Source organism: Tiliqua scincoides, chromosome 3, assembly GCF_035046505.1.
Source record: "Tiliqua scincoides isolate rTilSci1 chromosome 3, rTilSci1.hap2, whole genome shotgun sequence".
Lineage (NCBI taxonomy): Eukaryota > Metazoa > Chordata > Lepidosauria > Squamata > Scincidae > Tiliqua > Tiliqua scincoides.
The window spans coordinates 88,011,449-88,036,350 of record NC_089823.1 but is presented as its reverse complement, the minus strand read 5'-3'; the positions used below and the strand labels follow the sequence as shown (position 1 = coordinate 88,036,350).

At 44.9% G+C, this 24,902-nt stretch overlaps 1 protein-coding gene across 1 annotated transcript in view; it reads right to left on the bottom strand.

Annotated features, from left to right (window-relative positions):
- The window catches only part of OCA2 (OCA2 melanosomal transmembrane protein), a 173,540-nt gene that overhangs the window by 15,971 nt on the left and 132,667 nt on the right, over positions 1-24,902 (bottom strand). The window contains exon 22 of the mRNA XM_066621921.1: positions 18,324-18,417. Within this exon, the coding sequence (XP_066478018.1) occupies positions 18,324-18,417 (94 nt within the window). The remainder of the gene's footprint in view (positions 1-18,323; positions 18,418-24,902) is intronic.

Genomic DNA, 24,902 nt, shown 5'->3' with positions numbered 1-24,902 from the left:
GACTGGACTCTTTTTACCCTCCCTTTCAACCTCCTTCTAACCAGCCTCCTCATTTGAGGGAAGTCCGCCCGTCGGAAGTCAAGGGTTTTTGTTAGAGATTTGCCTGGTATTCTTCCCCCAACGTGCACATCAAAACGGATCGCAGCATGATCACTGTTCCCCAATGGCTCAGTAACGTTTACATCTCTAACCAGGTCCTGCGTACCGCACAAAATTAAATCCAGAGTCACCTGTCCTCTGGTGGGCTCCTTGACTAGCTGATCTAAGCCACAGTCATTTAGCACGTCAAGAAATCCGGTTTCCTTATCGTGACCAGAACACAAATTGACCCAGTCAATATGAGGATAATTGAAGTCCCCCATGATTACAACCCTGTCCTTCCTTGTCACCTCCCTGATCTGTTTCCTCATTTCAAGGTCCCCATCAGATTTCTGGTCTGGAGGACGATAGCACGCCCCCAGTATTACATCGCTGCACAAGCCTGGTAATTTAACCCACAGAGATTCTACGGTGGAGTCGGACCCACCTTCAATCTCTACTTTGCTGGATTCTATCCCTTCCTTAACATAAAGGGCCACCCCACCTCCAACACGCCCCTGCCTGTCCCTCCTGTAGAGTTTATAGCCCGGGATTGCAGTATCCCACTGATTCTCCGCATTCCACCAGGTTTCCGTTATGCCCACTATGTCAATGTTTTCCCTTGTCACCAGACATTCCAGTTCTCCCACCTTTGCTCGTAGACTTCGGGCATTTGCATAAAAGCATTTATACACGGAATGCCCCAGGATGGGCTGCTTATTTGCTCCTTTGTCCCCGCATCCTCTCATTGTGCCAAACCGTCTATCACATCCCATCACCCTACCTTTCCCAATTTCTTCTCCTACCCTGCCTTTGTCTTGTTGTTCTCTAACCTCCCCATCCTCATCCCATAGGGATGAGGAGTCCCGAACCGGATGCCCCTCGGCTCCTGTCGGCCTTCCCCCAGGGATCAGTTTAAAAGCTGCTCTGCCACCTTTTTAATGTTATGCGCCAGCAGTCTGGTTCCATTCTGGTTCAAATGGAGCCCGTCCCTCTTGTACAGGCCCCGCTTGTCCCAAAACGTTCCCCAGTGCCTAACGAATCTAAACCCCTCCTCCCTACACCACCGTCTCATCCACGCATTGAGACCCCTGATCTCCGCCTGCCTAGCTGGCCCTGCGCGTGGAACAGGTAGCACTTCAGAGAACGCTACCTTTGAGGTCCTGGCTTTCAGCTTCCTGCCTAAAAGCCTAAATTTGGCCTCCAGGACCTCCCAGCTACACTTGCCCACGTCGTTGGTGCCGACATGCACCACAGCCGCTACCTCTCCCCCAGCACTGTCTACTAGCCTGTCTAGACGAGAAGTGATGTCCGCAACTTTCGCACCAGGCAGGCAAGTCACCATGCGGTCCTCACATCCGTCGCAAACCCCCCTCTCTATGTTTCTAATAATCGAATCCCCCACTACAAGAAGCCCCCGGACCAGATCAGTCTCCGGACCAGATCAGATGGAAAGCTCTTCAACCTCTCCAGACTGAGAGCAAAGTCCAAAGTCCAGCTGAAATGTCTGCGTGACTTCCTCTTTGCCGACAATGCAGCTATCACTACCCACTCTGCCAAAAATCTCCAGCAGCTCATGGATCGTTTTAGCAAGGCCTGCCAAGATTTTGGACTGACAATCAGCCTGAAGAAAACACAGGTCATGGTTCAGGATGTGGACTCACCTCCCTGCATTACAATCTCTGCACATGAACTGGAGGTTGTCCATGACTCTGTGTACCTTGGCTCAACGATCTCCGACATTCTTTCTCTCTATACCGAGCTAAACAAACACATCGGTAAAGCAGCTACCACGTTTTCCAGACTCACAAAGAGAGTCTGGTCCAACAAGAAGCTGACGGAACATACCAAGATCCAGGTCTACAGAGCTTGTGTCCTGAGTACACTTCTGTACTGCAGCGAGTCATGGACTCTTCACTCACAACAGGAGAGGAAACTGAATGCTTTCCACATGCGCTGCCTCCGACGTATTCTCGGCATCACCTGGCAGGACAAAGTTCCAAACAACACAGTCCTGGAACGTGCTGGAATCCCTAGCATGTATGCACTACTGAAACAGAGACTTCTGCGTTGGCTCGGTCATGTCGTGAGAATGGATGATGGCCGGATCCCAAAGGATCTCCTCTATGGAGAACTCGTGCAAGGAAAGCGCCCTACAGGTAGACCACAGCTGCGATACAAGGACATCTGCAAGAGGGATCTGAAGGCCTTAGGAGTGGACCTCAACAAGTGGGAAACCCTGGCCTCTGAGCGGCCCGCTTGGAGGCAGGCTGTGCAACATGACCTTTCCCAGTTTGAAGAGACACTTGGCCAACAGTCTGAGGCAAAGAGGCAAAGAAGGAAGGCCCATAGCCAGGGAGACAGACCAGGGACAGACTGCACTTGCTCCCAGTGTGGAAGGGATTGTCACTCCCGAATCGGCCTTTTCAGCCACACTAGACGCTGTTCCAGAACCACCTTTCAGAGTGCGATACCATAGTCTTTCAAGACTGAAGGTTGCCAACTACTGTCCTAATAATGACTTATTCTACACGCTTGGCCCAAGATTGGTGTGATTATGTAATTATAATTCTGACACATGGCAGCTATTATAACTATGTTTGAAGCTTCATCTGTGGAAGGGGTTTCTAGAGTCAATGGTAAACAAATCATTGAACAGGATATTATTACATAAGTGCTTTATATGTCTTTAAAGCTTTGCAAATTCACAACATGCCCTATCCAGAGCATGGCAGAAAAGTCCTTACAATGCCATCTAAATTAAAATCTTTCTTTAATAGTAGCAATAGTTGGCAGCTACTATAATACGATTTTGCAGAGACTGAATTTCAGGTTGAAGTGGTTGCTTTGAAGAAACTGATGTCTTTCACTAAGGACATCTAAAACCAAAAAAAGGATTGAACTTCAGCACGATTTGGGGTTTATTGTTGCTTTGTAACAGACCAGACAACCTCATGGATATACTGGCCCTGGCACTACAAATAATAAACAAAAGACTAAGCAGATTCCATCAATTTGATAGCGCAGGTGCTGAGAAGAGAAGATCTTTTTAATCAGCCCAGAAGGCTTGCAGTTGTGCCCTAAAGTGCAAGGTTCACTGAAGTCAGATGGCCTCCTGTGCAAGTCGTTGTAGATCTACACCCCAAATGAATTCTGTCTGCCTAATTAGTAGTTAGTAAAAACAAGAAAATAAATGATTTGGAGGATGAGACAGGCCAAGACAACTTGAGTAGTCAAGGCTCTGAGCTTTTTTCTTAGCCCAGCAGCAAATATTTGCCAGTGGAAAGAGTGCTTTGAAGGAATTGCAGTTGCGCCGACAGGCTGAAAGCTCTCCTGCTGTGATTCGTCATGGAACAAGAGACACACAGTAAGTTACAAGCTGCATCCTGATCTTTGAACATTAATAGAAATTATGTTGCAAAGGATGACTCCTGATTCTGAAGAAACTCTGCCTATGCTCCAAATTGTGCAGCTGCCAATCACAATAGTATGTTAACTCAGAAGCCATAAGCTCGAACAACTCAGCATGTAACTTCTGAGAACATAAGAAGAGCCCCGCTGGATCAGGCCAAAGGCCCATCTAGTCCAGCTTCCTGTATCTCACAGTGGCCCACCAGATGCCTCAGGGAGCACACAAAACCACGAGAAACCTGCATGCCGGTGCCATCCCTTCCATCTGGCATTCTGAAGCAGCCTAAAATCAGAGGTTGCACACACAATCATGGCTTGTAAACTATGATGGACTTTTCCTCCAGAAATTTGTCCAATCCCCTTTTAAAGGTACCCGGACCAGATGCCAACACCACATCCTATGGCAAGGAGTTCCACAGACTAACTACATGCTGGATAAAGAGTATTTTCTTTTGTCTGTCCTAACTGTCCCAACACTCAATTTTAGTGAGTGTCCCCTGGCTCTGGTGTTGTGTGAGAGGGAAAAGAACATTCCCCATACCACTTGATCCATCCCTGCCAATCTTTGTATGTCTCAGTCATGTCTCTCCTCAGGCACCTTTTTTCTAGAGGAGTCTCCAAACCTTTTGGCCAGAGGGCCGCATCAAATATCTGGTATGGTGTTGAGGGCTGGGAAAAAAATTTAAATATGAAGTTTTAATTAAAAAAATTAGAGATGGAACTTAGAAGAGTGACTAAATGAATGAATGGGCTCATTCATTCAACCTCTCTGGTCCTCAGAACACCCTCCAGATGCAGCCTCCAGATACTCTCCAGATGCAACCAGAGCACAGTTCTGGTCATGTTCAGTTGAGTGGCCCAGAGGCTTTCAGGGGACAAGAGAGTGGCTGCAGGCCGGATAGAGGCTCGCCACGGGCCGCATCTGGCCCCTGGGCCAGGGTTGGAGACCCCTGTTCTAGACTGAAGTGCCCCAAACACTGTAGCCTTTCCTTGTAAGGGAGGTGCACCAGCTCACAAATCATTTTGGTTGCTCTTTTCTGCACCTTTTCCATTTTTACTATATCCTTTTTGAGATGTGGAGACCAGAACTGAAGACAATACTTCAAGTGTGGCCTTACCATCGATTTGTATAAGGGCATTAGAATATTAGCTGTTTTATACTCTATGCCTTTTTCTAATGATCCCAAGCATAGAATTACCCTTCTTCACCATTGCTGCACATTGGGTCAACACTGTCATCAAGCTGCCCACCAGCACCCAAAAATCCTTCTCTTGATCCCTCACAGCCAGCTCAGAACCCATTAGCCTATATGTGAAGTTTTGATTTTTTTTTTTTGTCCCAAAATGCATTACTTTACGCTTACCTACATTGAAACACTTCTGCCATTTTGCTGCCCATTCTCCCAGTTTGGAGAGATCCTTCTGGAGCTCCTCACAATCTCTTTTGGTCTTCACCTCTGAAAAATGCTTGGTGTCATCCACAAACATGGCCGCCTCACTGCTTAACCCTGTCTCCAGGTCATTTATGAAGAGGTTGAAAAGCACTGGTCCCAGGACAGATCCTTGGGGAACACTGCTTTTCACCTTCCTTCATTTTGAAAACTGCCCAGTGACACCCACTCTCTGTTTCCTGGTCCTCAACTAGTTCCTAATCTATGAGAGGACCTGTCCTCTAATTCCCTGACTGTGGAGTTTTTTCAGCAGCCTTTGGTGAGGGACCGTGTCAAACACCTTCTGAAAATCTGAAGATCTATAATATCCACAGGTTCTCCTGCATTCACATGCCTGTTGACCTTTTCAAAGAATTCTAAAAGGTTCATGAGGCAAGACTTACCCTTACCATGCTGATTCTCTCTCAGTAAGACTTGTTCGTCTATGTGTTTTAAAATTTCATCTTTGATGAGGCATTCCACCATCTTACCTGGAACAGACATTAAGCTAACTGGCTTATAGTTTCCTGGGTCCCCTCTCCTTCCCTTTTTTGGTGATTGATGTGACATTTGCTATCCTCAGTCCTCTGGTACTATGGCCGTTTTAAGGGACAAGTTGCATATTTTAGTCAGGAGATCAGCAACTTCATTCTTCAGTTCCTTAATAACTCTAGGGTGGATGCCATCAGGGCCCGGTAACTTATTGATCTTTAATTTGTCAATTTTTAAAAAGATCAATAAAGACTAATATTAAATAATAAACAGCTAGCATTAAAATGCTGTGTATAACATCTAAAAGTTAGTTTTTTTTCTGCCAAGATTCTCTCTTTCAGCCCATCTGCCAAACCCCATCAACCTCTTATATGGTGTGCACTCATTCTGAAGCTCTTGGTACTACAAAATCTAAAATTGTGGGAACAGCGGAAAAAGCAGAATTGAATATAACATCCAACAGGCAGCACAGAAAAGCTTCTGTACTGAGTTATTGATTTCTTAGGGTGCAATCCTAACCAGCAGTTATGCCAGCATAGGACGCCCTGGAGTGTCACAAACGTGCCATAAGGCACGTTTGCGCCTCTGTGGGCGGGAGCTGTGGTGGCAGGCAGAAGCCTCCACGGCAGCTCCCACGCCACCACTTGTGTCGGCGTGCTCACGCCAGCACAAGCAGCAAAAGTAGGCGTGGGGAGGAGGGGGCGGGAGAGGGCGTTTCTGGGCAGGGGGAGGGCGGGCGATGGGTGGCCCAGGGATGGCCGTGCGGGGAGCCAGGGGTGGGGCTGGGACCAAGTGGTTATGCCGGATCCCAACCCCCGTCCCCGGAGAGAACGGAGCAGCTTCCAGCTGCTCTGCTGTTCTCGGACTTGCGCCACCTCCAGAGGAGGCAGCGCAAGCCTCCTGGTTTGCCTACTCCAGCACAGGTTAGGATTGCGCCCTTATTTATTTAAAACTTCGGTGGTTTTTATATCTAAACTGACTTCCTCGCAAAGATGAGCTGCAGCATTTAGACTGAAGGTAGAGTAGCCAGATCAAAGTTTAGCAGGTGCAGCTTGTCATGACCTTACTGGTCTAGGGCAGGTGTGGGGAAACCCCAGCCTGGGGGAGATTTGCGACCCTTGGGGTCCCTCAATTCAGTCCACAGGGAACCCCTAGTCTCCAATGAGCCTCTGGCCCATTGGCGAATGCAAAACCAGAAATGGTCGCGATTGCAATTTTGAGGGTCTACGCAGTGTGAGGAATCCTGCGGAGGCTGGCAAGGAGGTGCACTGTACCCCCAGGAGACTGCTGTACGCTCTGGTAAGTAGCAGCAAGCCCCTGTGCCCCTCCAAAGCAGCACAATCCAGCAGGTCACATCGCTGCCTTCCTCCGCCCCCCCCCACACTCACTATGGTTCAAACTCTCCCTGAGAGTTTGAGAACCACTGCCCTAACCTGAGTCAACCAGAAGAGCCCCCTCAGATGATCTAAGAGGAAGGGCCATAATGTACAGGAGAAGATGGTCCTTCAGGTAACCTGGTCCGAAACCATAAAGGACTTCAAAGGTCAATACCAACAACTTGAATTGGTTCTAGAATTGAATGAACAGCCAGTGTGGCCACCATAGAAGCGGTCCAACAGCAATCAAACCTTTGAGCTCCGGTAACCAGAAGAGCTCTGGTGTGCACTTCTGGATTGTCTTCAATGGTAATCCCATGAATGGCCCAATACAATAATCCAGAGATTTTCAAACGAGGGTGTCATGATTCTCCAGCCAGGGAAGCTCTGTAGCTGCCATCTTAAGGACTCAGGTGACGATGCTCCCACAATTCCACTGCCACCAAGGACAAAAAGGCTCTTTCAGAAACTTACTGGGGATTGCCATGGCCTCCCAGAGAGTGTGGGGAGCCTGCAGACCACTCTGCAAGCCTCCCCATGCCTCCAAACTGCTTAAAAATGTGATCATGACCCAATTGCAATTGTCCGAAAACCAGAAGTGGGTCACAAGCACATTTTTGAGCAGTTTGGAAAGAGGGAAGGCCCGCAGAAGGGGCCGTGGTCTCCCTGCACTTTCCAGAGGACCATGGCACCCCCTGGTAAATTTTAAAAAGAGTCCTTTGTACCCAGCAGTGGCCCAATCAGAGAAGCACCATTGTCACCCCTTCCCCTGCAAGCACTTACAGTTGCCCAAACTCCCAGAGAGTTTGAGAACTGCTGCAGTAATCCAGTTGTGATGTCACTAAGGCATGGGCCATCATGGTCAGAACTGATTGTATAAGTAGTGTCTATGAGAATAGCATAAAAGGAAGAAAAAAACTTCACCAAAAGAATCAGACAAGAAGCACAAGCTGTCAACACGCAGGACAACCTTTTGGGTAAGGAATAACTAACTGCTGGGTAAACAGAAATTCTGATACATTTGATAAGATACAGTAAATAAGAAGGCCTACAAAGTAACACATTATCAATGTGAATTGTGATAAATTGCAATATAGGCTACCCCTATAGGCAGCATGCACAAATAAATTTCTAAAGCAACTATTTGGCTCAAGAAATCCGCAAACAAATAGTGACACCACAGTAGTGCTGAGCTAAACTATTATTCTTGGACATCTGCCCAGGACAACCGCATGCTGCATTACAAGCAGCCCAGGCCATTTGCAACTAACACGTTCTGTTTCCTCTGGCAGAGAAGAATCTCTTCTCTTACAGTTGCTGCATCCCCTCCTGTGTTACATCATTCTACTAAACCAGGGGGCTCCAAACCCCGGCCCAGGGGCCAGATGCAGCCCGCAGCAAGCCTCTTTCCAGCCTGCAGCCAACCTCTTGTCCCCTGAAAGCCTCTGATCCACTCAACTGAACATGACCATAACTGTGCTCTAATTGTGTCTGGAGGGTGTTCTGAGGGCCAGAGATAAGGAATGAACGAGCCTATTCATTCATTTATTCACTCATCTAAGTTGCATCTCTAATTTATTTATTTAAATTTTATATTTAAATTCTTTTTCCGGCCCTCCACAATACACCAGATATTTGATGCAGCCCTCTTGCCAAAAAGTTTGGAGACCCCTGTACTAAACCAAAATAGACTCTGAATGCAAACCTCCAGTGGATGCAGAGACAGAACCACATACTAACTACCAGTAGTAAAAGCGAAAGTAACCTCTTTCTCAAGAAGTTCTTGGAAAGCACAGAAGCACTAGGTTGGCAGGTAGAGTTGTAGGTTTAGCTCTGGTGATTGAGTTAGAACTTTTGAAGAATAGTATATAAACTTTTCAAAAGTTCTTGCATGGCTACTTATATTCTCAATGAAATATCTTAAGCTGATGGACAGCTGAGCAAGTAAGGTCAACTCAGAAGTAAGTCTTATTTTGTTCAATGGGGGTTACTCTCAGGAAAGTGTGGTTAGGATTGCAGCCTCAGTTGCAAGGCTGTAGCTCAGTGGTAGAGCATCTGCATGCAGCAGGTCCCAGGTTTCTTAGCATCTCCCAGTAGGGCAGAAAAACATTCTTATCTGAAACTCCAAAGTGTAGCTCCCTTGATACAAGGCAATTTCCTTAATAACGTCTCCCATTATTTAAAAACTCAACTATGATCTCATTTGGAGACCTACAGTGGCTTTGTTTTTTGGTTCAATAAATGATGTGTGGGGGGAGGGTTCACCTTCTTACTAACATTTCTTTATTTCATTTTTCAGATGATCTCATGTCCCTTTCTGAAATGTGGAAACTGATTATCTTCAAAAAGGAAAAAGCATTCTGTGCATGCTCAGAGTCACTTTGCCAATAGCTCCTTTGGAAGGGGAGAGGAATCTTTGTTTCTTCAGGAAACTTTGTACTTGGCGCCAGAGCTTTTTACATCAAAAACCTGCAACCTCTAGAGGTGGTTATCTTAATCCCCTCTTAGTCATGAAACTTCCTGGATGACCTTGGGCCAGTCACTTTCTCAACCTCACCTACCTTACAGGATCATTGTGAGGACAAAAAGAGGGGAAGAACTATGCACACCACCCTGAGCAACTTGGAGGAAGGGTGGGATAACAAAGTAAATAAATATTCAACAAGGAACAGTTATCCACTGTAAATGAACAAATGTTCATTCCAACATAGCATTCTTTTCCCAATGGCTCTCTCTCTCTCTCTCTCTCTCTCTCTCTCTCTCTCTCTTTAATTGCAAGCCATTGGGGACAGCTAACCAATTCATTTATTTTGCTAAACCACCTTGCAAACTTCTTTGTTGAAAAGCAGTGTACAAATATTTTAAATATCCGCAGCCACCCTATTAGCTTTTATCCTGAGTAGACATTAAGGCTTGTAGGTTGCCCATACCTCCAAAACCTAGAGAAGGAAATCCAATGGAGACATAGTTAGGCTTTAAATAAGGTTATTTTCACTATAATCCAAAATTTCTCTTGAATGACACAGATGTCCGTTTATATAGGTTGGAAATAATATATATTAAGATACAGGATGGCAAGTTAAAGTAAGCAAATCACATTTGATTTGCAGAAACAGTAATCACTCTATTAAAACTCTCTGGAGTGTACTTCCTTTCAAAGCCAAATTCATAAACAAGATAAATCATCACTGTCAACAAATTCAGAAATAAGAGTGCTTTCGCTTCTAACCTACCAGTTTTTTTTAAAGATACATTAGATAATTTGGCATCCCAATATCAACTGAGCAAAAAAGCCATTTCAAAATTTGCACTTCCTAACACCAATCTTAATAAGTGTTTGTAGGTGGAACAGATATGAAAGAGGCAATGAGAGAGAACATCTGTTATTTTGGCTGACACTTTTATTTTCATTTTCAGGTCCATGCCTGTCTTGTCACAAGCTCTTCACTGAACTCTTGACAACATTAGAATTAGTATATTCAAGGGGAGAAACAAACAAACAAACCTTAACACTATTTCACATATTTGCTATATTTGGTGGAACGCATGTACCTTCAGATGCTGGCATGTCTGTTGTCACCTCAAGAGATACATGAAAATGACACCTGCCACACACTCACAAACCCGGAAAGTGCTACGCAAATCAGCCACATCCCTCCCATATCACAAGGCTCTAGGCTTCCTGTTCACCATGCAGAAGCCTATGGGAAAAGTCCTGGAAGACTTGGAGAAGAGCAGCACATTCCGCCTTGCAACAAGCAAACTTCACAGCTACATTCATTTGGAGACTCACAAGGCTTGGAGGAAGAGGTGGGGGAAAAGTGTATAATAGGCCTGTTCCCTGCCCAACTCCACAAAAATATCACCCACATAGAACAGGTAAGCAGTTTGAGCGAAGCACTTCAGGCACAGGAAAGAGCAAAGACATAAGGAAGACTGTGCCTTGGTTCTCTCTTCAGTGGGGTGCACTGCTGCAGCCACATTGGTGTGAAGCTATACAATGTGAAACCATACAGTGGTTATAAGATTTCCAAACTGCATAATCGGACATCCACGTCATTCAAGAGAAATTCTAGGATGTCAGTGCTGAAGGACTTGCTTTGTCAGTGCATACCATAATTTCACAAACATCCACATGTCTTCTCCTGTTTGGTCCCCCACCTGGCTCTTCCTATTCCAGGACTCCCAGTGAATCTGATCCTGGAGTGCCATTAGGCTGGTACAACATACCCATCCTTGCCTCACTCTGCACCTTACCGCAACCCAAAGAAAGTTACAGCACAATCTAATTGTAGGCAAGCGCTGGCGCAATGGCTGCAGCACCAGCACTGGGTGTTGTAAAAGTACTGTAAACTGCTTTTTGACACCCAGAAAGTAAACAGTGCCAGTGGGAAGACCTGCACCATCCTGTGGATGCTGCATGCTGCCTGACAGCTGCTGGGGCAGGTAAGTGCTGCACCAGGTGGTGGAGGGACAGGGGCGATTGGAACAGAAGTGAGGAGGGGGTGTTTTGGGGGGTGGACATTTCTACTGTATCCTAACACACGTCCTGGGCTTGAAAGCCCTACACAGGGCTACTCAGTTCTGTGCCAGCGATTTAGCTGGCACAGATTCGAGTAACCCCATTGAGCAGCCTGGAGCTCTACACAGGATAAGGGAAAAATGTTTTGTGACACTCCTGGGCTGGCGCAAGGGACTTGTGCCAGCCAAAGGGTGCGTTAGGATCGCGCCCTTAGTAGCACATCTTGTGTATTTGTATGACTTCTGAAGAAGCAAGAAACTGTTGACTGATGGTGCAACAAGGGTGCTTGGACACAGACTCAGTTTTGAATTTCTAAAATCAGAATAATGCAAAACACGTCATTGTGGGTCTGTGAATGGCAGCCAAAACCCAAGGATCTTCCAACTGTGCAACTATGTTGAGGTCAACCCAAGACTTTTTTAGCACAAAGCTGGGATGTAATACTTTAATGCAGCAGTGTCAAAGTCACTTCACACAGAGGGCCAAAGTTAGCATTCATAGTGCCTGCTGAGGGCTGGATGTGACATCATTAAGCAGGAAGTGACCACTTTGTTCTCATCTAGGAACTCATTAGCTGCAAATCCAGCCTACAGACCTTATGTTTAGCACATCTGCTCTAATGAGTGAGAGAGAGCATCTTCATTTAGCATCCAGTATTCTTATTTTGGCTTTTAACACCAAAAAGTGGGAGAGCAAAAACTTGTCCCTCAAGGAACAGAACTAAATGCCATGGGAGAACCTTACAAGGGCTTCATTTCTCAACCTTGCAGCCTGGACTCCGAGAACATTGTGATAATGTATTAGCCGCCTTGAGTGCTACTTTCTGGAGTGGAAAGGCGGGATATAAGTTCTACAAATAAATAAATAAATAAATAAATAAATAAATAATGTTATTAATTATAATTAATTATAAATAATATTTATATTCTTTATTATAATTAATTAATTATGTGCCCACCTCATTTCCATAGCAAAGATGGCTAGAGGTAAGTACAGTCCAATGCACATCAAAAGAACATAAGAAGAGCCCTGCTAGATGAGGCCAAAGGCCCATCTAGTCCAGCTTCCTGTATCTCACAGCGGCCCACCAAATGCCCAGGGAGCACACCAGATAACAAGAGACCTGCATCCTGGTGCCCTCCCTTGCACTGGCATTCTGAAATAGCCAATTTCTAAAATCAGGAGGTTGCACAGACACATCATGGCTTGTAACCCTTAATGGATTTTTCCTCCAGATACTTGTCCAATCCCCCTTTAAAGGCATCCAGGCCAGATGCCGTCACCACATCCTGTGGCAAGGAGTTCCACAGACCAACCACACGCTGAGTAAAGAAATATTTTCTTTTGTCTGTTCTAACCCTCCCAACACTCAATTTTAGTGGATGTCCCCTGGTTCTGGTGTTATGTGAGAGTGTAAAGAGCATCTCTCTATCCACTCTATCCTTCCCATGCATAATTTTGTAAGTCATGTCCCCCCTCAGGCATCTCTTTTCTAGGCTGAAGAGGCCCAAACGCCATAGCCCTTCCTCATAACGAAGGTGCCCCAGCCCAGTAATCATCTTAGTCGCTGTCTTTTGCACCTTTTCCATTTCCGCTATGTTTGAGATGTGGCGACCAGAACTGGACACAATACTCCAGGTGTGGCCTTACCATCGATTTGTACAACACATTATAATATTAGCCGTTTTGTTCTCAATACCTTTTTTGTTCTCAATACCTCATCCAAACACAGGAGAATAAGTGAAGCCGAGGGCCTGGGCAAATGTATCTTTCAAGCTATACTGAATACCAATATATGGGGTAGAAAAATAATGAGTGCAGAGTTGGTTGGAAAGGTGCTTTGCAAAGGAAAACTTGTCATTAGGGTTTCATCATGCTCAGTTACAGTATAATGTGCAATTTGAGACCCCAGCTGTATTACTTTGCAGAATATAACTTACCTGGTAGTACCAATGAACTACTGCCTAGTTAGCAACCCCACTTCAATTTACAGTTCTCAGCTCATTGGAGAACTTAGAATGGTCAATGTACAGTTCTGAATTACATTGCACACTAAAAAGTCTGAGATATACAAAGAATTTTTTTTTAAATCACATATTGCTATCTTGTCAAAAGACTGGTCTAGGTGACCTCTGGACTGGAAAATATTATAAAAAATTTTCCTTTGTTTTTACTCTTCCTTGTATAACAAGTTATTCCTATTTTCGTTTCCAGGAAATTGCATTGAGATTCAGCTCTGACAGTCCATCTTTGTTGCGAGTCACATAAAGTGATCTCAAGTAAATTCAGCCAATATTACAATAGCAGCCAGGTAGCTGGTCACAGAAGTGGACCTTTCATTCTCTTGGTCTTCTGTCTAATGAAAGCTATTTCCCCCTTTGATCTCAATTTAAGTTCCTAGCATTCTTTCTTGAAACACTTGTACCAAACTTAGGTAATAGCATACCTAAAGAAAAAAGGCTACAACTCACAGCAGGAGGGCCTTTCAGCAAAAACTCTGTCTGAAGCATTATTCCCAGGCACCAAGAGGATTTCTGACATCTCTAATATTGAATGGCCATGCGATTAATCAGACTTGTTGACAGATTTGCAATACATGCACACAGCTGAATGTGTGTAAAGTCAGTTATTCTCATTTCTCTAGGCTTCTATGTGCCATGTTGCTTCAGACAAGTATTAGCATATTTACAGTAAAAATATTTCCCTATACAATGCTTTCATTCATATTCAGAAACAAATTATTTCTGTCACACACACACACACACACACACACACACACACACACACACACACACAAACTTTCAATTGTTTATAATCAGATGCTGCTACATGTTAGACTACTGTACTTAAAAAGTAGACACCCAAAAAACAGCCCTATATCATCCTGCAAAAGTGATCAAGTACTCATTTCCCAAAGTAATAACAAAAAAAATTTACCCCCAGAGCCTACAATATCTGCATAACATAGGAAACATTGTGCCACTTATATGAGCTGATATGGATTAATATTTTTAGATACCCATTAAAGAAGAACAACCATCACATCTTGACTTATCTCACATAATATGTGACTGCCAATTATCTTTAAATATTTTATAACATGAGTTTCATATCTAAGCTGTTCTAAGATATATGTGAGCTCGATTGGCATGCTGACAAAGTAATTAAAACTCTGTTTTTAATTAACGATAGCACAATCATTTATAACAACTTCTTTTATATACAACTCCCTTGTCTTTTGCATGTGTGGGAGAGACACATTTTGTTTTTTAAAAAAATGACTTTGTTCAAGGTGTTTTGTTTCAAGGGCATATCTGCACTGGGTTTTTCCTTCAACCAAAATGAAGAAAAGCCATTTTGATGCCACCTATCTCTCTAACACTGTAATTACAGTGCATTTTATCTCCACAATACTATAAGTTCCAAGAAGACTATCTCATATTTTGACAATACAGTACACTGATCAAATATTTAATTTGAAATATTTAAGAAAAGATCTTTCCAACTTCTTAGGCTTTTACCGGGCAAGTCACAGTAACCTCATTAAAGAGCCAGAAATATTAAACCAAGATATTAGCATAAACCAAGAATACAAACTAAGGCAGCGGTGGCCAACCTTTCAACTTTAGGGCTCCTGGTCCTTTAGCAATTGTGTAGAAGAGGGAATTTCAGCAGGTGCATCTTGTCATGTCAGCCGCAGACCTCCACAGCCCCGCACCTGGGGCAAAGCTCTATGATGGTGCACCCCCCCACACAGACTATCACCGTCCCCGCACAGATATCCGCCCCCCTACTCATCAGAGGCTCACAGAGCCTCTCACAACCACAGCCCACGTCAGAGAAACCTCTGTGAGGTTCCCTGGTGCTATAAACTGTGCTTCCGGCAAACCAGAAGCACAGTTTCCGCCCCCATCAGGAGCCTCAGAGAGTGGTGATTTCGCTGGCACAGTTTGAGTAAACCCAGAACAGTGGATCGAGACCAAGGAGAGGGACAAGATATCAGTGGCAACATTGCCACCAATATCACCCCCTCCCCAGCTTTGAGACACACACCTCCCTATCCCATTCTGCCCCTCTATGCCTAGTTACACCTGCCCACTGCCCACACACAACACTATCTTACACACATCACGGCGTTTCCTGGGGCAACTAGCATGTGGCTGTGGCTGCTCACAATGGTGTTGCCTTTTACAACAGTAGATGAACATGCTATGCCACCAGAACACTAATTCCAAAGGCACAGCTGGCCCATATACACTCTTACCTGAGTAAGTCCCATTGAAATCAGTGGGGCTTACTTCTGAGTAGACATGCATAGGTTTGCACTAATCCTATGCTTATTACAACCTAATTCTATTGAAGATTGCACTGGCACACACAGCCTTTAGTGTCTCAGGAAGTGAGTTTCACTGTGGCAAAATGGCTAGCGATGGAGTGTGCAGTATTCCATTGGTGGCCATTTGGGGAGCACTGTCACACGAGGTCCACCAGCAGATCACCAGCCACCCACTGAAGCAGGTAAGGGATGGAGAAGGGCAAAACTGGGCCAGGAAGGGGGAGGAACAGGGGTGAGGTAGCTGAGGGAGGGGGGATCCAGAGGTGATGAAGCATGTTGGATCCTATTCTCCTTTCCTGCAGCCTCACTGCCCCCTTTCTCCCTTCAGACTTGCACTAGCAATTTCACTGTGCCAGCGATTCCCCCTCCAAATACAGTGTACCCCTTTTTGGCATAACTATGCCGGGGGGGGAGATAGGATTGGGCAGAAGTGGAGTGGGGCTGGCCAGTACCTGGGGTTTAGTAACTCGATGCTGCTGCAATGTTATTCCCCTTGAATCACTGCTTCACCCCCTGGGCCTGCGTGATCTGGGGGCTGTGGGCCTTCACCCCAGCCCCCAGATTACAAAATGGCTCTGATTTTTCGACAGAAATAAGAGGCAAGTAGGAGGGCTATTCTTAGCTGTGCTCACCGCTCCGAGCACTTAGGTGGTGAACACAGTTCACGTTCCCCTTCCCTCCCAGAGAGTCAGTAAAATCCCCACAGCACTTCAGGGAGCAGGCCGCACCAACCGCTTCTCTCAAGCTTCACCACTGAGATTGGTCTCTTAGTCACTATGCTAAACCAGCTCTGTAGTCAGTATTAAAGAACTATCATATCATATCATTAAAGAACTAAGAAAAAATGGTATTTTTGCCTGTTGGATTGCATAGTATCATTATCTGACAAATCCTCTAATAATTTGTCCCAAATCAGATTCCCATGTGTATGTGACAAAAAGCAGACAGAGCTTCTGAACTTCAGAGAGCATTCCCACATCTACAGAGCCACCCTTCCCATGAAAGATCAGAAAAACAGTAAAATTAGTTTTGTGATCCCAAAAGAGATTTTAAATGTCATGTTCTCTAAAACACACACACACACACACACACACACACACACCCCCTCGGCAACATGGCAAACAGCCAAGAGTTTCAACAATATATTTATGATATGGCATGAGGGTCATTTATTCAAAGAATAAGGGCGCAATCCTAACCTTGTGTTATACTGGCACAAGTCCCTTTTGCCGGCCTAGGAGGTTCGTAAACATACCACAAAGCACGTTTGCGCCTCCTTGGGAGCAAGCCACATCAGCACACAGAGGTGCACTGGAACATGGAGGCTGCATCCAACCTCCATGGCGGCTTGTGCCAGGAAGGCTACGTCAGTCGAGCTTGGTCACTGCCTGGGTCCGGGGAGGAGGTGGGAGGGAGGCGTTCTAGGACATGGGGAGGGCAAGAGAAGGGCGTTCCAGGGGGCAGTCATGCCTGATCCCAACCCCATTCCCAGAGCAGTGTGGAGTGGCTTGAAGCCGCTCCATTCTCCTCAGATTTGTGCCACCTCCTGAGGTGGTGCAGGTCCAAGGAGACCCATTGGGGCTGTGGTGGCTAACCCGGGGATAAGGAGAAGAGTTTCCCCTTGCCTCTGGCTGATTTGATTCTGGCCCCAATCTTGCGCTAGATACAGTGTAGGTCTCCTGTCCTGCCTGCTTCAGCGCAAGATAGGATTGCACTGCATGTCAGAAATTCCATCAGGCCCTTGTATACAAGACTTTTAAAATCAATCATCTCACTCTTTAGCTAGATTGAAGCAGGGACCTGTCTTTTCATTCTGTGTACAGAACCATGTACATTGATGGCACAATATAAATACATCATCATTATCATAGTTAGAATTCAGGCTCTGTTGCTAAGCAGCACCATCAAGGGCAATTTAGAGGAAATATGCACTGCTGATTTAACTGGATTGAACTTGTGTAACTATCACGACTTTCTCACAAAGAATTTGGAGACATGCAGTTCAAGTTAAAGCTGCTGAGAATTCTTTAGTAAGCATTTGTGTTTGCTATAACAGGACAGCACAAATACCCTCTGCAATTTGCCTTAACAAAACTGTAATTCCTACAATCAAATGACTGACTCGGAGCCATGGCAGTTAAAATATGTTAGAATCTGGTTCAAATATGTAATACAGGCCTGCCTTTACACAGCTTAAGTTTGTCAATTGTTTTAGTCATTAACCCGTCATCTATTCCAAGCACTGTACATTTGAAAACATTTCAGTTTGGTGCAGTGGTTTGAGAGGTGGACTTATACCTGGAAGATCTAGATTCCAATCTTCCCTCAGCCATGAAGCTTCCTGGGTGACCTTGCACCAGTCACTTTCATTCAGCCTCACCTACCTCACAGGGTTGTTGTGAGGACAAAAGGAGGGGAGCAGCTGTGTACACCGCCCTAAGCTCTTTAAAGCAATGGCGGTATAAAAATGTGAAAAACAAAAATAATAAATTTTTGTTGAGCATACTCAGCATTAAAGGCACTATTTTTGCCACTGAAGTGGAGTTATGTCTCATTGGTCTTCTTTCCATTTTAAAAATGAACAGGCTGCTTAATTCATTTTGGTCTGGTTTGTATTGCAAATGAGCTTCTATTTACCTGGAGAATATTTTAAAACCGATCTGAAGTCTAAAATGTACCTGAAAAACTCCATGAACGAGAAGCCATAGCCATGCTGCTCTGCAATACCTGCACAAACAACATTTGCAGACGCTCCAATCAATGTCCCATTACCTGAAATTCAAAAAAACAAATTCCAGCTGATATTTAGGCTCTGTATCTTTTTTTTTTTTTTTTTTTTGCTTTGCCAAACAATTAGATAAGCTTGCAGACCCGATGCAATGGGAGAAAAATCAATCATTTCATATGCACCTGAAAGAAAATCACCTGAACAATCACCTTCCTTTCTACAAATAGCAAAACATTTCCAAAAGGCAGACAAGCAGTACAAACCCCACTGACACAGTAGCACCAGCACTGGAAAATTGGATAGGATTGGGCCCTTAGTCTCTGTCCTCTTATTTTCAATGGGGGGGGGGGAAGACTGAGGAGAAATATAGCACTGTGATGTTGAAATGACACCTTCAGAAAAAAAAAAACTTGCGGGTTATTTGTTTCATAAGCAAGAAGGTTACACTAGACAAAATGAAATCAAGAGTATAGGAGGAGAACCACATCTTCACTGACAGCTTGTTGGGCTATTGATTGATGGAACAATGAAAATGGGTGCAATTTTTGTCCCCTGATACACACCTAAGTCCAGTAATAGCAATCACTTAACATTTTAAATGTATCCTTGACTAATCTGTATGACATGATCCCACCAAAGGAATAAAGACCAGCAGGTGAGATATTCAAAGCAGAACTATCTACACACGATACAATTTTGAAATACTGTGATTTTCAGTGGGATCCTTACAAGTGGTGGAATGCATGTTCTGCCAACCCCTGCTGTTGCAAAAATCACTGTAAAGCACTTTGTTTTAAGCATTAGTAGCTGGCATTTCAGTGGGAAGGCCAGAGTCTTCCCCCGTTTGCTGGAGGCCATCAGCATTCCCAGCACAGGGGTGGGGGAGAGCGGGGAGGAGGAGGAAATGGAGTGCGGGTGGGAAGATTGGGACAAGGAGGGGGGCGGGATTGGTGGTGGAGGCCGTATCCTAACCCCCTTCTTGGACCTGATTCACCTGCAGGGATCAATATGGATATGCCACAGCTATAGAGCTGGCACAGGTCTGAGTTGAGCTGTTGCAGCTATAGGGGCTTGCAAATGTCCCCTTACCCCGAGGAGACCTCCAGCAGCCAAAGCACCCCAACAGGATACAGCAGAAGCCGTGCTGGCACTGCTGCACCACTACACAGGAAGTTAGGATTGAGCCATAAGTTTCATAAGATCTTACTTTGCATTTCCTGTATAAAGGGATACATATATATTGCTCCAGCAAATTATTTCCAGTTGTGCATTTTAAGCATTTGCTATACATCCTTATCATATTGGTGAAAGAACACCACCACCCATCTCTGAGCTTTAAGATGAGTTCTGTTTCATTTGTTCATTGTGTTTGTGATACACTGCTTTTAATTTGGGTGAGAGGAACTCGGGAGAGTAAAGGAATGAAATCAGTGGTAAAGGGCATGTCATGATCTCGACAGGCGTTGGGAAAACTTGGACCCAAAATTTGCAATTTATGGCATGAAAGGAAAGACCTAGAAAGTCAGGGAGCTACAGCATCTCAGCTTGCAAAGAAAGCATGATTGGAACATTGAGACTAGCAAAAGGTTAGCCATGGCAGCCTATATTTGTGAAAATGTGACAGTTTCAGAACAGCACTCATCCCACTAGTAACTGAAAATCTATTACATCCAATTTGGTTTTCCTTCTCTGTAACCTTCAGAGAATCTGAACATGATACCTTTGCAAACTGAAAAGTTAGAGCATTCTGCCCATTGTTCCCCCAGGAAGCTGAGACGCCCTTTACAGAAACATTTGCTAGGTGATGTGGCCGGGGGCGAGGGGGCTGGACACCTGACCTATGTACAAGGAAATTGAAACCTGAAATCTAGGCCATTTTAAAAAATTCAAACCATGCTGGTGCTAGAAATTAAGCTGAAAGATCCCTGGACAGGGGTTTACAATGGGGACTTTAAAAAAGATGGGATGTGAGTAAACCTGGATGAATTTTCATTAAATCAATGACTAGCAGCCAAATCCTAACTTGGCTTTACACCAGTGGAATAGCAGTTCTGCTGTTGTAAATGGACATTTGACGACGCACTGCACTTGTTGCTGCTAGCCATTCCAGAACCACCACTGCAAACAGCAACAGTGTCAGAGGCCCACTGCTGCAGTTGGTTCCATGAAGAACAGCAGACAAGCTAGTGTAGGGGGCTGGCAATGGAACAGGGCAGGGAGGGGGAGGAACAGGGAGTGTCAGAGAGAAGAGGGAGCAGGTGGCAGAACAGGGGAGGAAGGGATAGATTCTGGTGGCACCAGCATACACCAGGATCCTATCCCTGTTTCTCTCCCCTTCCCTCTCTTCAGTTCTGTACCAGCAAAATGGCAGGTGCAGATCCCATTGAGGCAGTGGAGCCGAGCCCCAAGGTAAGTTTCCTTACCTCAAGGAGGCCTGCGGAACTGCCTACCATGATGCAGTGCACACTCTGTTGGATGGCTACATCATTGGGGGGAGGGGTTAGTTAGGTTTGAGCTATAAGATTGCCACCTCTGACTGAAGTTATTCCTATATTTTTTTTCCCCCAATATGATATAATGTCATTAAGCAAATATGGTCCTGTAAAATGTCCAGGATTGCTTGCAGTAGTCACATGGAGATTAGTGCTGATTCCTGAAAACTCCAGGTCAAATTTGGAGGGGTGGCAAACCTACCCATGGCTATGTTGCTCCAAAGTAATGCTAGACATGCTGTACATCTTATCCATTTCTTAAAATATCTTTCTACTTAACATACAGAACTGAGTTTGTGTAACTTGGTTCATTTCTCTCACAACTTTCAGAGAGATCATTCCGATATGCTGTTCATGAGCAAATTTCATTAGGGCATATAACCACCAAGCAGTCAAAGGTCCCTGAAGAAAACAACATGAAGGCTAAAGCCTTAAACAAGGATTTTCTATAAACAAGAAAGGGCCCGATCCTGTCCAACTTTCCAGCACCGGTGCAGCCACAATGCAGCCCCAAGGTAAGGGAACAAATGTTATGATACCTTGAGGAGGCCTCTGTGACTGCCTCCCCACCACAGGATGCAGTGTGCACCCCACTGGCACAGCAGCACCAGCACTGGAAAATTGGATAGGGTTTGGCCCAAAGTTGGGTGTCTATGCTCAGTAAAGTTTCTTCACCTCTTAGTTCTGGGATTCTATTCCACACATTTCCCTGAACCTCCTTCTTCCTTGAATTGATCACTCTGTTCTTTGAAAAGTTAGTCATATTTTTGTCCCCTTGCTATGCATTTGCATAATTTTTAACAAAGGTACAAAGATTCTATGTTGCAAATATTTTCATGCTGATAACACTGAATATGAACAAGTGCAGTGGATGCTAAGGAACTGTGTTTATTTCAGCTGAAGATGTGGAGAGAACCCTTGAACATGGTCCAGGCAATTGCATTCTTTCTCAATTCTTCCTGAGTGGTTACAGCTAGTAAGGCAAAGTTGGCAGTTTGATCAATTGTGTGATCAATGGCTTTAGGAGTGGGTCATTCCTACTCAGGACCAAGGCAAGAAGTCCTGAGGCCTGTATGCCAAATACTGCCCTCGATGATGTGCCGGCCTCTGCTCATTACACTCAGCATGCTCCTCCCCTCCACATGTCTTCTTCCTCTCGATTCCCCTCTTCCTTTTCCAATCCAGGAAGTAGAAGGAGGAAGGAAGAGCAGTAGAGGCAACCAGGAAGTCAGAAATGAGCACCCCTTATGACTCTGCCTCCTGAGGTGACTGCTTCAGTTGGCCTTATGCATGACCCAGCCCTGTTCCTACCCTGTATCAATTTTTAGATTCCCTGAACCTGAATAATTACATCAATTTCTTATCTAACATTTGGGAGTTCTGAATGAAACTTATAAACTTGATCTAGATCATCAGTTTCAGTCAGAAGTCCATTCTTATCTAATTTCTTGTTCTACCAGGCCGGCTTATGTTTGGGGACAGAAATTGCCTTGGTCAACCTAGTGGACGACCTATGCTCCAAGATAGACAAAGCACAATACTGTTGATTTCTTTAAAACTCTCAGCATCTTTTAATCATCATCATCTATGGAATGTAAGTTTTGTGGTCAGGTTGGGATTTGAAGGCCCTGCATTACAATTATTCTGCTCCTTCTTAAGCTTTTACTGCTAAGACTTATGCAGCTGATAGGAAGGGCAAAAGGGATCACTTTGCAAGTGAAGGGAGATGGTGGGAATGAGTGTAGGAGTCAGTTATATCTGAAAGCTTTAAAAACTAAACAGTATCAAAGAAGGATTTCAAAAGATTTCAAAATAAATACAAGATGTGCTTGAGAAGATATCATCAAGAAAGTAGATTACAACTCATGTACGTGAACACACAAGTGCATATCTGTTTTACTTTGTTTTTTTGTCTTTTTGAGGGGAAGGAACAAACTGTTCATTTCATTACAGTTAGGCAACTCATTCTGAAACACTTATAAAAATTGCCCCTTTACACTCAAAACATTTTTAAAGCCTCTGATGCAAATAAACTTGCCTTTAAAATTACAGAAGGTTTTTTTCACGGGCTGGAAAGACTGCAGTGGAGGAGGGTAGTAACAGAGGACTCTTCAAGGTAAGGGAGCATTTTTTTCCTCTTACCTATGGGCTACACTGGTTCTGGAAAGTTGGATAGGATTGGGACTGGGCAGCCCAATCTTGAGCTGCCTGGCATGCGAGGCTGCTGTGGCGCTGAAAATGGCTGCTGCGGCATCTTGAGGACAACCGGGCAGCCATTCATCTCCTTCCCCCGGGCAAGGAAAGTAGTCCCACAATGGGGGGCCCACACGATTCTGCAGAAGCTGTGGAGCTGTCGCAAAATCAAAAAGTTCTGTGTTAGGCCACAAGACCAGACACAGAGTTCAGGATCCAGTGGAGCTGGGCTCCAAAGGTTCCGCCCTCCTCCCGTCCCTCTCCCTCCCGTGGAATGCCTCCTCCTCATCCTCTCCTTGCCCTTCCCCCACCTCCTCCCGCCCCAGAATGCCTCTTCCCTACTGACCCCACCTATCTCTCCTCCGCTCAGCGGTTTGGACAACTGCAGAGTGGCAGAACACTGGCTATCCACTGGCGCTAGTCCAGCGCCAGCTGGCCTGGGCTAGCTCCAGCGCTCAGCCAGCACTAAGGGCTCACAAACATGCTTTACAACACTTTTGCGACAGTGTGAGATGACGAACACTGTTTAGGTTTAGGCCCTAAGTTTTGAGATGGAAACTGAGAATCAAGGTCCCACTGCCCCCCACTCCCTTCAGCTTCCCCTCAACTATACTCCTTTCTAGGGGTAGGACAGGTTTGCATGGGAGCTGGAGAGAAGGATTGCCAACCATTCAGGATTGGCCCAGAGTCTCCAAGAATCAGCAGCAATCTCCAGGAGGCTACTGAAAGCAATCCTGCAATCCTGGAGATTTTAACATGGCCTCCTTCACTACATGACACTATATCAAGCTGGAGAAAAAAATAATAATCTCCAGAAATACCTTCTGTCAGAGCTGACAACTAGAGACGGCACAGGAGGAGGACTGCTGGTACTTCCTGAATCATGGCTAACATTTGGTTAACACTCAAGGATGGGTTCTGTTCTAAGATTTGGCTTTTTCTTTCCACTTTTGGAGGAAAATGATGGTTGGTTATGAGTGATAGCCCACCTCACCCCAGCACTGTCTGTTCTAGTGGCTGTCTGCTGGTATTCATTTGCATCTTTTTAGATTGTGAGCCCTTTTGGGACAGGGAGCCATTTAGTTATTTGATTTTTCTCTGTAAACCGCTTTGTGAACTTTTAGTTGAAAAGCGGTATATAAATACTGTTAATGTTAATGTTAATTATGGTGGTTGGGTGATATTGTGGTTTTGTTGGGGACTGAGGTTATCAAGGTTGTGTTGTGTTCTGCTTTATTTTTATTTTTATTAATTAATTGTAAAACACTTTGAGTTGGCAAGAAAGATGGGGTATAAATATTTTAAATAAATAAACATGATCCCCAGACCATGTGCTATGTTGTGCTTAGTGTAATATTTGCAGAACCCTGGAGGAAATCGTGTATCTCCTGGAAGTTGTCCTAGTATCCTGCACACAGCCCAGTACGAGACAGTAGTAGAACCTCTGTCTAACTTTGGAAACCACACAAATGAAACAAAACCAAGACTCATACCATTCCATTGACAATGAGCTGGCCCCACTTTTGAAATAAGCAGAATCATACCTTAATTAGGCAAGCAAGTTTCCTCACCATGTTTGGTAAATAGGCATTTTCAGTTTCATGAAATGGAATCACCCTTTGATTTCATTAAGTGGGCAGGAGATTTATTTCATGGGAACACTGTTGCCTAATTTATAAATGGGGCACTATTTTGCAGTGGCATCACTAGAATTCACATCACCTGGTGCGGGAGGCCTGCGTATCACCCCATGCAGTGGGTGGGGCAACGCCCCAGGTGAGCGTGGTGATGTACCATCGCCCCGCCCCCACCGGTTTTTTGGCTGTACCTTTTGTCAGAACACA